Source organism: Syngnathus scovelli, chromosome 12 (assembly GCF_024217435.2).
Source record: "Syngnathus scovelli strain Florida chromosome 12, RoL_Ssco_1.2, whole genome shotgun sequence".
Lineage (NCBI taxonomy): Eukaryota > Metazoa > Chordata > Actinopteri > Syngnathiformes > Syngnathidae > Syngnathus > Syngnathus scovelli.
The window spans coordinates 1,328,974-1,346,988 of record NC_090858.1 but is presented as its reverse complement, the minus strand read 5'-3'; the positions used below and the strand labels follow the sequence as shown (position 1 = coordinate 1,346,988).

At 44.0% G+C, this 18,015-nt stretch overlaps 1 protein-coding gene across 1 annotated transcript in view; it reads right to left on the bottom strand.

Annotated features, from left to right (window-relative positions):
* lrmda (leucine rich melanocyte differentiation associated) overlaps positions 1-18,015 on the bottom strand; it is a 159,720-nt gene that overhangs the window by 51,449 nt on the left and 90,256 nt on the right. The window contains exons 3-5 of the mRNA XM_068652640.1: positions 7,006-7,132; positions 4,843-4,982; positions 1,943-2,069 (exon numbers count right to left, since the gene is read on the bottom strand). Of these exons, the coding sequence (XP_068508741.1) occupies positions 1,943-2,069; positions 4,843-4,982; positions 7,006-7,132 (394 nt within the window). The remainder of the gene's footprint in view (positions 1-1,942; positions 2,070-4,842; positions 4,983-7,005; positions 7,133-18,015) is intronic.

Here is an 18,015-nt window from a genome sequence, read left to right as displayed (position 1 = left end):
TCCGCCTTCATCTAAGTTGTGAAAAGTACGCACAGTCACATACAGACAAGTTTGTAGCTAAAAGAGGTCATTAGAAGGCCCTCAGACGAGGAGGAGAGGGCACTTGTTTACAAGTAAACAACCAAGTGCCATCAGCTCCTCCCTGCACGGACAAACCTTTTAAGTCACATCAGTGCTGCTGGTTGGTGTACAGTATTTCTCTCAACACTTAATGCAATCCAGACAGCTAATTACCATCCTCTGTAATGAGGCAAATTGCACACACGGTGCACGGCTATGAGAAGCATCCGGCTTGGAGAGGCGCAAAAGCAAACAAGTATCTAATTATGCCCTCGTCGCAGGCCGCTTCCCGGCTCGCTCCTTGTTAATTGGTCGTCAGCACCGTCGGCGAGCTGGCAAATCACGCCGATGATGTGGACAAAGAGAGCCGGGAGGTGCTCACGGAGTCTGCAAAAATTTGACACATCACATCTCATCTAGCTCAAGACGAACGGTGAGGCTGCGCCCACGTCCCTCGGCCCAGACGGGGAGCGCGTCCGCACGCTCGGCGTACGCTCGACTAATGAGGAACAGCGAGAACACAGTTTGGAAAATATATAAATATATTCCGGCCCGAAAAGGAAAAAGTGGGAGTGCGGTGGGAAGGCGATGCGTCTTCATCAAAGCCGTAACCTTTTACTTTGCATAAAGAATAAATAATCATATACAGCTTGTTCAAAGGCGCCAAGACACAAAGACACACACGTCATGTCATCTAGAATCAGTAATTATCTCTGCTTTCGTCTCCCAGCCAAACATTTCTCCCGCGCTGACAAGCTATGTAAATAAAATCTCATAAAGTGACTCCAGGCTGCCAAAATCACTGTCGAGGTCCCTGGTTTCTCTTTATATAAAGTGGATGAACACTGTTTTCATTCCACTTTCTTCCATCTCGCAAACGCGCCACACGGAGGTTAAATTATTTCTGTGTTTCATGAGATATCAAGAGGCAAGCGTAGTGACGGCAACAGACGACACCGTCCCCGCTGACTGCCTGAAAGAAAAATATTTCCCTTACCCCGGTGCACTTTTAAACCTCCTTGCTTCTGATTCGCCTTTTTTTTTATTTTTTTACTTCCCGGGCTCACCGGCAGAGAGCCCCTGAGACCTTAAGACGACAAAGCGCAGCTAAATATTTCATGACCTCACAATTACATGCGATCAAATCAAGGCGAGGCATGATCATTCGCAGTGCATTATCAAAGAGGCAGAAGAGGGCGAGGAAGAGTGAAAGAGGGGGTTTGAAGTCACTTTTATCCACGGCTCTAATTAGTCTGTGTGGCCCAAAACAAGAATGTGTGTGTGTGTGTGTGGAGGGAGGGAGGGGAGGGGGGATAATTAAGCCATGGTGAGCGGCGTGTACGTGAGCTGTCACTCCAATCGCCAGCCATGTCACGCTCGCCGACACAAGCACGACCGGACAGCCGCCCGTCGTCTTTGATCTGGGCTCATGCATACGGAATCAGGTCAGCCTCTGGTCACACGCAGTTACACACACACGCATACACACATTGCACACACAGATACACACTCTCTAAGTGAGGGCACGGTCAAGAAGACCTCTCTAATCGGACACTGACAGTCAAGTGTTTAGGGAAGGGGAAAGAAGATTGCAAAACAATGGCATGTAAAATGGACGTACTGTATTTGTTGGACTATGAGGCACGGTCTTGATGAACAGGTCTGCTTTGGGATTTATTTTTTATATATAGGGCGTACTGGGTGATAAGGCACATTACTTAGGAAAAACAAACCAGTTCAGCAAACGAGTCAAACTTCATTCAACTTCAATTTGACATCGTGATTATAAGGTACACTGATTATGTGTGAGAAAATTCAAGCATCTGAAGTGGGGCTTATTGTCTAAAAAACATATGGTATACAGGAAATAGTCCAAACTCACAGTGTCCGACTTGGGCTTGAGCACCTTCATGAATGCTCCTCTCGCTTGGGCCTCAGTCACTTCTTTAATGGTAACTTTCCTGGTGTCCAGAAACTTCAGCTGTGGGAGCTTGTGCAGAACAAAATACCTGTGTTGGTGGAATAAAAGGACATCCAGTTAGTCCTAAACTGTGTTGCCTCATGAGAAACTAGGAAGAATTAAGACCAAATTTAATTCATAAGTCGTTCATACAGTTCCAAAATATACACATTCTAAACATAGTGTATATTTCTATTGTATCGGCACCAACATTTCATTTTACAATAAAAATGAGATTAAAAATATTTTTGTCTTACAATAATTTAGTCATGCAATTATTTTTTACCATAACAAAAAAATAGTCAGGGCATATTGTATTTAATATTAATAATAATAATACTAAAAGAGCGCATTTTTATTTGACTACATGACTTCATATTAGAGGAATAGTAGAAAGAGTGGTACAAAACTGAAAACAAGTACTACTAAAATACACACATTCACAAACAACATGTTTACTCCGCTATAACGTCGCCGCCAAATTAACGCTAATGATGTTTCCTTGAAGGTAATAACCTTCAAAGGTGATGAGAAGAAGTCGGACGTATAAATAGCATGAAAGGAGACGCTTGCCCGTCTGCCAGAGCTGTCATTCCGGCAGCATCACAGCATCTCTCCCGGCTTTCAGACACACTTCGTCTTTCATTGGGGCGGGGGATGGGGGAGAAACGTCAAAAGATAATGGTGGGAATACATAGATGACAACATATCCTTTCACAGCCTGGCAGAGAGAGAGCGAGAGAGAGAGAGAGAGAGAGAGAAGGAAGTGGCGTATCGGGGCCAAAAAAGGACACAGCAACTAAGTGGAAGGTGGGGAAGGACGCAGAGGACGGCCACCGAGTGACATGATGGCGATCGGGATGAGGTGGGACAAAAAAGTTCATGTTTCAATCGTAAGGAAGCAATGCCGGCGGTGATTTAAGGGTTTCCTCTACTGAGACGGGAGCGTCAGTAATTTGGATGTTTCACTGATTCCAAATCAGCAATGATCATACTGAATCCCAAAGGTGACACCAGCAACTAGCAAACGTGCAACTGCAGTACCACAAATGGCTACTTGGAACGTGCATGGTCAGTCATAAAGGGGAGAAGGTTTAACCACCCCGCTGACCACCGCGGCTGCAGTGGCGATGAATTGTACTTTTCTATGTCATCGCACTAATTGGCGGACGAAAGCACCACACCAGGAACCTCCACTTGAGAGACCACGAGCTCCCGAGGCACAGGCCTGGCTATTTATTGCCCAAGGCCCGATGCTGTCATGACCTGCACACAGCCTAACCTTGTCAGACATGGAATCTGCATCACGCTCAAATTGATGTTTGACTATGTGACACATTATGAATATTACATTACACCAGCGTAGAAGCTGTCACTCAGACGCGAGCGGCTTTCCTCACCAGTAAGATAAGCATGCGGGGCGGAAAAGTGAGCAGGGTAGGGAAAGTGAAAGGGAGACAAAAAGGGAGGTGAAATATTATTCAAGAAAGGCACGAGTGCTAAATGATTAATAGGCAACAGAGAGTCAGAAACAAGCACTTAGGGCTAAAACAGACAAAAGAGAGTATGCTTTTCGCCTTTTATCACATTTCACGTAAAGGACCCTGACAAATGGTGGTCATATTGCATGGCTCGGGGCCCGGCTTGATGTTTAATGCATCGACTGCCGCGCTAAGGCAGGCTAGTAAACACTCATTTGTGGTGGGGAGTAGTCACACATGAAATCCATTTTGCAAAAGTGTAGAGAGGGGCCGCGTGACAAAGCTTTTAGAACGATGTGGTCGGATCTACAGTTTGCTTGTGGAATGTTTGGAGGGAACAGGACATCATCAAATACTCGACTTGAAAAAAAGCTGCATAACATGGCTGCAAGATAGTCTTGTGGCTTTATAAAAATAAAATAAAAAAACTTCATGACCAAGTTCTTCTGAGGTTATTTGGGGGTATTCAGGACGCAAGTTCAAAATGTTCCCCGCAATGTTTAAACATACTCTATGAAGAGGGCACAGTCTTTTATATAGCGAATCTACCTCATCACAAAGTGTATAGTATGTCGGAATACTTTTTTTTTGGGGGGGGGGGCTTGTACCAGCACCACACACAAATCTGAACAGTCACGCTAGCATAGGCGCTAAGTTGTCTGGGTTGAAATATTATTATCATTAAAACACACCCATATGTCCCACCTATGTTTGTTGATTTTCCAGTAACTTCAAACGGATATATCAAAACATGGTACAAGATGTGATTGTAGATTATGAGTTATTATACCCATGTATTTGAATTATGATTATTTTTGAGGCGGAAAAACCACCACACATAAATCTGAATGGTAAAATTACTAAAGAGTGAAGAAGTGTTTGGGCGGGTCAAGGGAGGGTACAATCCTTTTGATTGTGTGTACGAAACACAGCCGGATGCCAAAGTAGCAAATGAGTGTACAGTACATGCTAAAGGCAAGTACATTGCATGTCATAAAACATTCTTTATTGTCATTATGTCTGAATTGATTATACCTGCACCCAGGGGGGGTTACGCCTGTATTTAAACATCCACATTTTTCATGATGAAAGGCTTCAACACCGACACCTTGTATCAAATTTCATTTTTGTAGAACGCTGTTCCATATCGACATTTATATTTAATGAAACTTCAATTATATGAAAAACATTCAGACACATTATGCGCCCAATTATTTTAATGACTACACCATCATTTTCAGTTTAGCATTTTATCTGCATTCGCCAGTAAATGTACCGAATGGAGACATACAGTAACGCTGCAATATAAGAAAGGTGTTAAGGTGGATTTGCGGAACTGACCTGTATCTCTGATAGTCATCCTCATCTTTATCCAGGCTGACCAGCTGGTTGGGGCAGGCCTCATTGCCCAGCAAGCTGAGGTACTCCAGCGACGGGGTCACGTCAGCCAAGTGCTCCAGCAGGGCCTCAATATCAGTCAGGTGTCAAAGGGCGGATGTCAAGGACCTAGCGCTGTTAATTACATTAGCATTTACTACCCACAGCGCTGTTCCCAGCCCCGTCGGCCCATGAACACATCACTGTCACACGTACGAAGGCGCTCAAAGGAGCTAGTCACCAGCTTTGTGCGACGCAGGGCCAATTTAAGGTGCAGGCTTTGGCGTATAGCAGTGACACAATTTGGCTGCTTTTCTCGTCATCTCTTTCATTTCCTAGGTGGCCGGCTGCAGAATAGTGACAACATGATGGATGCCCTGCGGTTCAAACGCTCCGTGCTTCCCAGAGCTGCACCGTGGAGAACTTTTTGCCAATTGTGGAGAAAAAAAAAACAAACAGCCCCTAAAGCAGGCACATTCATCACTAATACATTCACTTGGAAAATTGAGCCCCGAAAGTGTCAAAATACAACGCCGCTAATGCCGCGCTCGAGCTATAAAATGGCAGCGTGCCACGACAGGATGTACATAATTGGCCTATTAGCATGTGCCCGCCACTTCACAAGCCAAGTCGGTGCACAGTCCCAGACGCCACATATTTTTATGTTGACTCTAGAAGTGTGTGCACGTGTGTTAATGTATGTGAGAGGGCGAGCCTCCGGTGGGGTCTGAGGAAAGCCAGTGAAAAGAGGACACGTTGGCCAACCCGTTCGTTAACATGTTCAAGTAAAAAAAAGAAAATTCTTTTTTTTTTTTCCCCCAAATGCAAGCAGTATATAAAATGGATGAATGGGTTCACATCCCAAAGAGCATAAACACTACACCGCTGTCGAGAGACTAAAAATATAAACGACTCGTGTCACAAAACTGACAAAATGAATCGTTATGTGTTACGTAGAATGTCAAAACTAAATAAGTTAGATGAATTATAAACAGCAACAACCAAAATGAATTTGCATACATGTAAGACCACACAGAATGGATTCAAGATGACTAAGAAGGCAGTAATGCATTTAAGTAGCAGCACCGGCGTACAATTTGGGGTGGCTTTTGACGTGTTGCCCCCACCCTCCCTCCCTCCCTCCCCCATCGCATTCCCTGCAGACATTACAGTATAATTATCTTGAAATACCGTGTTGTTTGCCACCCGATGTTTGAGCTGTGTACGTGTACAAGTGGATAAATGTAAACGCTGCGATAGCTAAAATACTTCACAAATGTATTAGTGATGTTTATGTTACAGTGGCTCTATATGAAAAGCATAAATCAGCTTTTATGTGTTGGTATTGGTTAAGAGGGATATTTTAATTCTAAATATAACACTTTCCAGATTTAAACTTTAAATGATACTAAAAACATAGAAAAGCATATTATTTCTGGATGAAATTATAGTTATTTACTTGCATTTGACAGAAGAAAACTAGTTTTATTGTTTGGATGTTAGACTTCATTCATTTTTTTCCCCTCCAAGTTAGTCAGCTAAAATTTGGGGATGAAGGGTAAAATTCATTTTGAAATTCCTGTTCAAACTGGTTACATGTCTAGCGCTCACTGAAAGAAAAAAAGAAAAAAGAGTCTGCTTTAGAGCACCTCATGGTGCCAATAGTTTCTGAGACACAGTGATCATCAACTAAATGTGTTAAACATTCTACATATTAAATGATTCACCCCAAAAAAATAAAAAAATAACAAAATAAATCACGGAAATTTGAAGCAGCAGGGCTAAAGTGTACTAAAACTAAAATCACAAATCATTCATTTGCAGTAGAATAAATTTCAAAGTGTTTCCGCTATTAAAAAAACAACAACATGCGTATCATGAACAAATGATCATTTCATGACTCGATTTGACCCTATTCTCTTGGATAGTTGTTGTTGACTTGAAATCTGACTCCACTAGAGGTCCCTGTGGCTCAGAAACACCACCTCCGTGGAGCTCCTCCACACTCAGGCGCCCCGCAAAGCCATTAAGCGTTTCCTCAAGACAACAAAACCGAGAGCCGATGATGACGCCTGTATTTTTTTTTACAGCGCTATTAAGGTAGCGAGTAATTACTCCAAAGGATATTTTGTTCTTATTAAGCGTCAAGGTGTGCAGGTTAGGTAACCTGGGCAAGCGGAGGTCATTCCCGAGCAGATTGTTGTCCACGACCAGCTCTTCCAGCTCAGTGAACGTTTTGAGGCCTGCCAGGGACCTGCAACGATAAGGCCAGAGGAAAAGACGGGTTATGGTCGGAGATAAATATTTCACATGCTGAAAGAGTTTATGTCCAGGCCTGTCAGTGCAGAGGGGGGTGAATGACAAGAATTAGTGGCGCTGAGCTCCCCCTGGCATGGCGAGGCATCCTTCAGAGGCTGGCAGGATGAGGGATGGGGGTCACTTGTGAGTAGCCAGGATTCAAAACAAAAGGCTTCAGAAATGCGGCGGGCAGGATGAATTTGTCAATGTCTTGTGCCTTGAGGCGCCCAGTTTCGCCTGACCCCAACCCTCCATTCCCAAGACAAATCACTCTGTCACAGTTCACCTTCACTCCCCAGACACAAATTTAACTTGTCATCCATCATTTTCACACAGGAAGCAGAACACGCTCTCCATCGCACGCCGAACGGAAGGCAAACTTTTCTCTTCAGAGGCTTAAAAACCTTAAAGAGACAGCGCAGCTTTTCCTCTGACCGGGGCAACCCCCCGCCCTCACCCGCTAACACATTCACACAAGCCTTATCATAAAAATGATGAAGGGTGGTGTCAGGAGTAATATTAGGACCGTGCAAAGTTCAAGCTGTAAAAAGAGCACAATGGCGGTGTGCGCTGTCCAATCCTTCAACGCTATGTGGATGTGTCCTAGGTGACTTTATTGGCATTTAAATCAAACGCAGGCATGCAACCTCTCAATAGATTTTGCCATCTAAAGAGCATTCCTAATGGCACTTTTATTCATCAAGTACATCAATAACTGCAGTCAACCAAGCTCCCGCTCGAGAAAAGCCTTCTCTGACAGCGTGGCGTAGCTTACCCAAAGGCACAGTGACGTCTAAACAGATGCAGCGCCAACAAAATCTGACTTGATTCAATAGGGGAACTTTATCGAGACAATCTGCAAATGGAAGGCAGGAAGCCGCGCGCCATGTGTTACATTCATCAGGGGAAAGAAAGCAACGCATTAGCAAAGTGACGATTCAAAAATATATGCTGCGGTGTTCATCTGGGATGGTGAAAAGGTTGACTTATTAAAATGATTTCACTCGTGTCAAATGTCAAAGATGATTGAAGAGATACCATCATTTGTCCATTTTCAGATTTCAAGTCGTAAAACACAAAATGAACGCTCACATTGTCGCTTTGAATGTTTTTATTCCGATAGAAATCCACTGGCCTCCTTTCTATTTTGGACAGACTTCACCTCACACACCCAGCACACAAATTGGCTGCAACGCTGAACTACAAAGCAAAAGAAAAATTCCAAACATCTCACACGGAAATGAACAAATCAGCAAGTCGCTGCTGACTGCGAGCGAGGCGGACTGATGCCTCGTTTCAAACGGCGTCTATACACAAACAGATACACACTTAAAAACACACAGCGGCGACTGACAGACAGCACCTATAGCTGCGATTGCTGTTGGCTGACAAGCTCTTATCGCTTCTGACTAACACACGAGTAAGATGGATGTGCTTTTTTTTTCATGCTAAATGGTGCTGCTCAGCAATACTGTGAACCAAAGACTGGTTACAATCTCAATCATGCAGCACCTTGCGATTAGTATGTGAAGAAAAAACTCATCACATATAAAAAGGCTAAATTGAGTTTTATGAGGGGGAAAAAAACACTATGATGTACTTTATAAAAAAAAAAATGCAGTAATGATATACATGATGATATTCACATCAATCATTTATGATTCAATTTGTGTACGCATTAGCATTAATGAAGCGGACTAAAGTCTAAGTGCTTGTTTTAAATACATGTCATTTTCTTATATTTATTTTAATAGTAACCTTCAACTGGCAGGGGCAATAAAAAGGTTGACCTTTTGGAAGAGTTGATCACTCTAATGTTGCAAGTCAAGGCAAAAAAAAAATCATTGGTCAAATCACTCTTATCTCAAGGTAAACAATAATTTCGGGAAATAAAGCAGTCGATATTGCACACTCACCCAAACTATATATATATATATATATATATATATATATATATATATATATATATATATATATATATATATATATATATATATATATATATATATTGTTTTAAACCACAGTAATTAAGCTAAAGAAATACCTTGCCAAAGTGCAAGCTAAAATGGAATCTTTCCAAATATAATTTAACACACTCAAATTGTATTACACATTTTTCTACCTTCCTTTAGTCAGTTGAGTGCAGTTTTTCACAGCAGAAGTGGAATATCACGGTTGAATTTCACAGCACAGTGCCGGTACTGTATACGACTTGACATACAGTTCTCAAAAACATGCAATTAATCTGCAAGTGTAATTGGTGTTAATGTGTAGTTTGGCACGGCATTGGATAAACATGATTTTGCTTGGCGCTCCCTAACTTTTGCCACCTGTAAATGAGTATGTGTGTATGTTTGTGTGAGGCTGCTGCAGTCCTGTGGGTTATGTTATTAGCTGCTTGGTTAAAGGGAGCCGCAGGACACAGGAGGGAGCCTTATTAATTGTTGTTTTCATGTCACCGCCGCTGCGTGCACTGGCTGATTTAATCAGTTAAATTCACAGCCAGGGGAGCGAGCAGCCACTGGGTCCCATCCAGCGTTAACTACAGCGCAGAGATTGAAGCAGGAGAACGCTTGCCAGCTTTCTCTGTGCATTTCCCATTGGTGCTTTCATTATATTTTGCCACCTTACTAGCTGTAATGCGCAGCTTGGTAACGGTGCAAAGTTCAAGCGATGCAGTCAAGAGTAGTTGAATTCGCTTTTCTTGCTGTTAACAAAATGAATGAGTGGAATTGTCTTGAGGCCCCCCACCCAAATCTTACAAGACTTAAATGCTCCAAGAAAATATGTCCAGGCTACTCAATACTACATATATGGGTGTAAATTTATGGTTCTTGTGGGTCGCAAGTGACACCAAAAAACTAACTAACTAATTAACTAGCTTATATTTTGATACAGCTTTTGTATTGGATCTCATTAGATTGGTGGCTAATTAATGAAGAGCCCGAGTAATAATAATGATAGCATTTATTAAATATGCTACGTAATTGGATTTATGATACATATAGTTCAGGGTGCTGTTCTTGCTTTTTGCCTTTACTGAGACGAGGTCATGAATCATTCTCTTGTTAAGGTAATTATCATCCGCCTGACTATCACAGCTAATCCGTTACGCTAACGACCACCACTTTGCACGTGTAACTCGGCCTCATACATCACATGTGCACCGTGTGCATAATCCTCCAGTGAAGTCGCGCCGACAACAACAATAGAAATATTCATCCGGAACCAAGTGTCAGCGCAGCGTCAGGAAGAAGATGATGATGATAAAGTAGACAAGGACAGTGCAGCCATCGAGCGGCCGATCGATCGGACGGATACTAACGCAGACATAGTGATTGATAAACCGTTGTTGACAAGCGAGCCAAGAAAACCCTCTACTGTTATTGGCTGAAATGTCAGTCACGGCTGCCAATGTTGCACTCCGTGAGGCGTCATGTCATATATCCTCAGGCGCGGCGGCGGCGGCGGAAAAAATGGCGGGAGGCAGCTTTGGCTCGTTTACATGCTTGAACCTGACTTTTTTCTCATGCCTGCTGCCAAAAGGAATCATATGTGACCTTTTTGGGGAGGGCTACAAAAAGCTGTAGAACATGTTTGCTTTCACAGTGGCCATTCAAGCTGTCATTTACCAAAATCTATGTGAAAAGTACCAAAAGAGACAGTGCCTTGACTCTGGGCCCCGACGGTTTTATACTCCAAAGTTTCTATTTTGCTGTATGCTAATGTTAGTTTAACCTGTATTAACTGTACCATATGAATGATGTAAACCTTCTTTGCAGCTTTTCAAAACCAAGCCATTCAAATCCAAGGGGAGATTTCACAATAGGTTTCCCACACAGCGCTAAAAATCAGAGCTGGTACAGAAATGCGTCGAAACTTTAGCTCCAACGGAAAGGCGGCCGCTGAAGACCGACAGTAAAAACCGAGGTCCCGTTCAGAGGGCAACAGATAAACATTTGATGAATTGACCAATAGCGGCACCACCATGGCCTTCATATGTGCATAATGGACTATTCAGAGCGTACTTCAGATTGCCTGCCAGGATGAGGGAGCGAAATGAATGTCAGACGGGAGTGGACTTGGGCAAGGCGGAATGCGGCGGCCTTCAATAAACTTAATAAAGAGTTGAATGTGGGAAGGCAGAGAGGAGAGCAATTCAGCCTCAACTCGTCAAGAAATATTTAGATGGGTTGGCACATTTGCTCTATTGCTCTATTTTTATTTTACTCTGCGCTTTATTTAATTACTTGGAGCCTCTCCAAAGTACATCATTTAAAAAGCTGAAATCCTACAGGCCCTACTTTTTCCTATTTACATTACATGTATGCCTCTAGATTTCATGTAAATACATTAATTTTCGGATTGAAATAATCAACATCGTTTTTCCATATTTATTTGATTGACTTAAATAAATCAATTCATTGGGCCCCAGTCATGAAATAAAGCAGATTTTTTTTGCATGGATAAACCAAGACTGATGGCGACATCCCCATTCTAAACGCCACAACAGAGATACAAATAGAAATCCGAATACAGCATCAAAAAGACTTTTTTCCCAGATTAACAAACCCAAATGACATCTGCAAAGCTAATGAATTCAAACCTTCCCAAAAAACATCCCTGCTCCCACCTCCACACGGAGGTCTCTCCCCGCCGGCCTTTTCCGCCTCTCCGTGCACGCACGCACGCACGCATCCCCGACAGCGAATTAGACACGGCATTATCAGACACCCATCTCCCTCCCGCCACACAGCTCGCACTTTCTCACCCGGAGACTTCTCAGTGTGGCACTCCTCCTCCATTGCAGTGCCAGGCCTCAGGTGGCAGTCATTTAAAGATCACACATCCAGGACATCACCCCTCCTCGTGAATGCGTGTCAATTTACACATGGCAAAGGGATTACACGTCTCTTTCTTACTGTAGGCAGCTGCAAATGACTATTAATGGCAATGCAAATCATTAAGAGTACATAAGTCGCCGGCAGCCATTCTCTTTATGTGGCTTCACTCTTAATCGGCTCTGACTATTGCACGCCGCTCCTGATGGCCAAAAATGCATAAAGACACAGCTGTCAATTGGAAGCGGCATGTCGGATTGAACTTTGCACAAGCTTGCATCATTTACAAAAACAAAATATGTCTCCTGCCGAGTGGATTCAAACGGGGAGAAATCTGTAAAACATAACTTGAAAAGTCCTTTGTTGACAAAGATGTTGGGGAATTTGGCCCTTCCTTGCCTCACGCCATCACATGATGGCTGAGTCATATAAACAAATGTATATTGTAAATGTAAAATGAATTTTTCAGATTTTTTTTCAACAGAATTTCAAATTCATCAAAAATAAAATGCAAAAAAAATGTTTGGTTACATCAAACATTCCCACTGGCTAACAAAGCTGGCCTCAAATGAAATACACTACGGCTCCCTCAGTCACTTTGGAGCAGAAATGAGTAACCGCACACATCCCATTTTGAAAATGTGTTTTCACTCGTGTAATCCAGTTTGAACACTGTATGAAGACAGCGTTGAATTGCTAACAACCAACGTGTGTGTTTGACTGATATGAACCCTGCACCGTTTGAATGATAGGCTACCCCGTGGACCTCCCTGCTGAGTGTGCGAGGTTAATATTCTCTCTCGATGTCATTAGCGTTGATGGAGGAGCCCTGAGTGCAGTGAATCAGATGGGATGCTGTCAATCCTCACACACACCGAGTGAGAGCCAGGGCCAGAACAAATCAGAGCCGCTGCACTGAGGTCAACATCACCTGGCCTCGGGTTTCTCCAATCCCCGTCTTAATAACGACCCCGGCCGGGATCAAGCCTGGCCCTGGGATAAGAACTTGACAGACATTCTTGTCAGGTTCAACCTCATAAGCCTTGCTTGACCCCGCGTCGACCCTGGAAGCTCCGACGATGACGCAGCGGAGAAGGAGGTGGGACCGACAGGACTAAACAGAAGCTTTGCTTGGCTTTTCCCGCCAACGGTGGAGAGCTCCATTTGCTACTTGCCGTGCACAATAGGCGGTGTGATACACGGCAGATACGGCGGGCCCTCCCTAACCTCCAGCATGCCCGTGTGCCTCGTCAACGATTGTATCAAAAGACGAGTTGTCTGTTCACATGACAAACGCCTTCCTCTCTCCGCGTTGCCTTTTCTCCCTCAGTGCGAGTCAGTTCACCGAAGGCTTCGATGCACAAATAAGCCAGCTCTCAGCCTTCCAACACCGACCGGCTAAATCAGCCAAGGCATACTGTATTACGTTCACTCAAAACGAGATGGGTGGAATTAAAGGGCAACACAACAGGAAATCAGCTCACGCTCTGGTCTAATAAGCTAGCAAAAGAAGCCAATAATAGAAAATGCTATCTGTGCGGAAGGATCGCTCAATGCGTCATTACAGTGTTCAGCCCCAGCGCCTGTCAACAATTTCCCTCAGACAGAGAGGGAGAGCAAGAGAGAAGGGGGGCGTCCTGCATTACATCTGAGCGAGTTCAACTGTCAACTGCCAGCCATTTGTATGCCTCAGCATCCACCTAATAGCAAATAATCACTAGCCGCGCGCTCCATTCACGGCAAATGATCGATGCTGTCTTGAAGTCTGATGGATGACCCTGCCACAGTGATGTCCAGGCACGCATTAAAAACCACCGCCATGAAATGCCTGTCAGTGTGATGTGAGGCGGAAGAAACGCACACATACACATGGAAAAAAAAAAAAAAAAAAAAAAGGAGGGATGTGTAGGAAGGAGAAGATGGACAAAAAAATGAGGGGGAAAAAATTGAACGAAGATTGAACTAATGCTTTAAAAGAGAAAATATTGCTTTCTGCTATTTTCTTTTTACAAGAGGAGAATTTTGGTCATACTGGAAACAATACTCAAAAACAATAAAGAAGGGATCAAAGGCCTACTGTAAAAACAATTTACAAATTCCCCAAAAAGTAATATTAGAAGAAAAAAAGGTTTGAATGAAGAGATCAAAGCAAACATGGTGAAGCAGCATTTAGCTGTTATGCTGCACGCAAATGTCATATTATAACAAGAATGATGTGATCTTACCGGTACGAAAGAAAAATACAATTTTTGTGTCAGTATGGCTTATAAGAAGATGACTTAGACATAAAAAGTGATGATGTGACAATGATGCCATGGCATTGCCAGTCACTTAATAAGCAATTAGATCACTCTAATATTACAGCTATACCTCTCCCGGGCACAATTTGCGTAGCGTCTATGATATGCTGTGATTCATTAACCAGCATTATACGTCATACGAGTTGATGTTGTCATAACCAAACAGGACACGGCGCGTGATTGGTCGAGGATGGCGACCACCCGGCATGCCTCCCTCCCTCCCAAACACAAACAGCTCCCTATTACCCCCCCCGGTGTTCCCATTAAAATGCGCAGCATCGCAATCTTTGATCTCCCACTCACTGACACAAATCCTTTCAAGCCTCGACGTTTTCCTGCAAAGGTAATTAGTGCTAATTAAAAAGTTTCTGCCGCACCCCCCACCCACCCTGTCAGAACAGCCGTCTACATGCCCGTCGAGTCTCGCGGAATGTTCGACCCCGCCCATTCCGATGATGCTGCGGCTCATCGTGTCGGCCCAGTGAGGGGGTCCAACCGGTAGTTCCTCCCTTGACAAACTCGCGCTCTGCTCTGCTGGATAACAAGGCGCTGACACTTGTGACAAATACAAATCCCGCAAACGGAACAGGTGGGGACGTAATTGGGACCTCCGAGCACGGGAGGGGGGCTTTTAAACACCAGGTAATTAACATGATAAGGCATTTAGCTTGCTGGAGACATCATTTTGGAGACACGCATCTTGTTTTGTGATTTGCATAATGATAAAAAATGCGTCAAACTCTTGCGGCGTGATGACTTCACACTATTTGTAATAAAAAAAATTAAAAAAAAAGGACAGTCAGGCTCGTTTTTGCTTTTCATCCTTACAGCAGCCACCTCTTCGAGAATATTAACTAGAGGCTTGCCGAGCGAGCATCAGGTGCAGGGAGAGAGAGAGACAGAGGTGCTATAATGACACTAAAAAAGCAATCTTGTTTCACAATGTTTCAAAAGGATAATTTCATAATCTCAACACGGAGGGCAAGCAGTGACACGATAATAAGACACGCATCGGCGCTAATTAATGCAACAAGCCTCAAAGCAGGGAGTGTTGTTCGAATCTTAACAATCCAGTCATTTTCAAATACTTCTCTCTAAAGGGCAAGTCAATTAAAAAAATTGCTCAATGCAAACCCCAATAGTCAAAATGGTTTTCTGATTAATACTGAGGCGGCTCGGTGGCGCACTGGGTAGCACGTCCGCCTCACAGTTAGGAGGGTGCGGGTTCGATTCCACCTCCGGCCCTCCCTGTGCGGAGTTTGCATGTTCTCCCCGAGCCCGCGTGGGTTTTCTCCGGGCACTCCGGTTTCCTCCCACATCCCCAAAACATGCTTGGTAGGCCGATTGATCACTCCAAATTGTCCCTAGGTGTGAGTGCAAGTGCGAATGGTTGTTTGTCTCTGTGTGCCCTGCGATTGGCTGGCAACCGGTTCAGGGTGTCCCCCGCCTACTGCCCGATGACGGCTGGGATAGGCTCCAGCACGCCCGCGACCCCCGTGGGGACTAAGCGGTTCAGAAAATGGATGGATGGATGATTAATACTGTATCGTGTTAGTGGACTATCAGCAGACGGCCATTTTGACACTGTGGACTGAGAAATGACATCACAGTCGCACATGAACAACCATCACAACAACATTCACATCTAAATTTAGAATTTTGTTTGGGACGTTTGGACCTTCAACTGTAATCGTAAACATCTTCACAAAATGAAATCTGATATTTGACCTACTGTAAGGGCATGTAAAAGCTTCAAAGGGACTAATAATAGACTCCATGATTGACATGTAGGTGCGGCAATGAGGAAAAGAAAGCCTCAAAGTTATTGATTTGACCTTTAAGATAGTTCCTTTTGTTTTTGTATCGTCTTACTTCCCTGGCAGTCGGCGAGAAAATAGAACATGTCAGCTCGCCAGGCGAGTTTGAAACGCAGCGCCATCGTTTTAATTTAAACGTTACATTTCCCGCGACATCTCTGTCGATGCATAATTGGCACGTGATACATGGGTTAAGAGCGTGCGTGTTTATCATTCAGCATGAGACGCAGATAGATATGTCGCTTTGATGGCCTGACAGTCAAATAAATGTGAAGGGAGGAGGGCGAGGCGGAGGGGGGGAAAAAAAAACACAGCCGCAAATCAACCGTCATGCTGTCATTTAAGCTTTTTGTCAAATAGTTGCACATAAACATGCATGATTAGAAATAGCAAATGAGCTGTAGGATGGAATCAATGTCCTCTTGTGTATACTATGTATAAGCTGCTTTGATCAAAGCAGACAACGTTCAAATACAGATGACAGAGATGGAAAGTTGTTTTTTATCGTGCAAACATCTTTTAAGCTGTTTGCATTTAGTGTATTAAACTAAAGTACAAACGGCAGACATTTGAAAAGAACACGAAGGGCAGTGTTAGGATAGGCAATATCGTCACTGTCCGATGGGGGGGGGGGGGGGGGGGGGGGATCTTGCATGCATTTTCTAGAAGTAGGGTACACCCTAGACTGGTCGCCAAATCACAAGGCCAAAAAAAGCATTCACACTCATCTACAAACTATTTAGAGTCTTCCATTAGCCTAGCATGGGTGTTTTTGAAATGTGAGAAGGAAGCTGGACTACCCGGAGAAAAAAATAACAAGATCCTGTTTTTGAACCAAGGGATACAATTGAAAACATCTTAGTGAAATCCGATTGATAGATGAATCGACAAAATAATGGACAGATGAATCGATCATTAGAATACAAATTAATCTCAGCCCTACTCTGTATTGTTAGCTTTGCAAAGACATCAATTCTGATACAGCACTTGCCCTGGACCTTATTAGATTGTACAAGTTATTAAGAATGACCTTTCTACTTCAATATTCCCCTGACATGACAGTTTAAAGGCAGGTATGTGCCAACCTGCAGAGTGAAACCACGGGAGCAATGCAGTCCCTTGAGGGAGGGGGGGGGTTCAAAAAGCCGCCTGCTCCACCCGCCTTTCTCCGTCTTACCGCTGGCCCATTACCTTTGCGGAGTGAGGCTCATTAAATAAGGCAAGTTGAGTCAAATCTCGCTGTAATTCAGCAGAGGTGATTTGCTGTCAACATCATTAACCGTCATTTCTCCAACTCACTTCGGTACTTATGAAGTGTTCTTTCTTGTGTAATGATCCAAATCTCTTCTCTAAATCGGCCCTCTTCAAAGAGCCCCGGAGGACATGCCACCCAGGCAGCCGGCTGGCTGACATGCCAGAGGGTTCCCGATTAAACATGGCTGCGCACTTGCATTTTCCGCCTTCTGCGCTTAAACAGGTCGAGAGTTTCATCCTGCGCTTGGGCTGGCGGAAAAGAAGCGGCGGGAGGATATCTGTTTTCCACGTCGAGCTGTCACGTTTGCCCGGAGCCGCGTATCTTCCACGGCATCGCCGCATCACTTTCAATTTGCCGGCTTTGCCAATTACGTTCTTTCCATTTCTTTCTTGCTTCCAACTGTTTACTGATAGTCGGCTGATCTCATGAGGCAATTGGTCAGGCTGGCTCCGTGGCTAATTACACTGAGAGCTGCCCTGCTTATCATGCTAGATGTCCTCCGAGTCCCGTCTTGAGAGGGGCCTCCTTTGTGCCTCGGCCATTGTGTGTCCCCCAGAGCTCAGTGTCACGCTATGAGATGTCCTCCAGGCCTTGTGTTGCAGGGAAGCCTTCTTTGTGCATGTGTC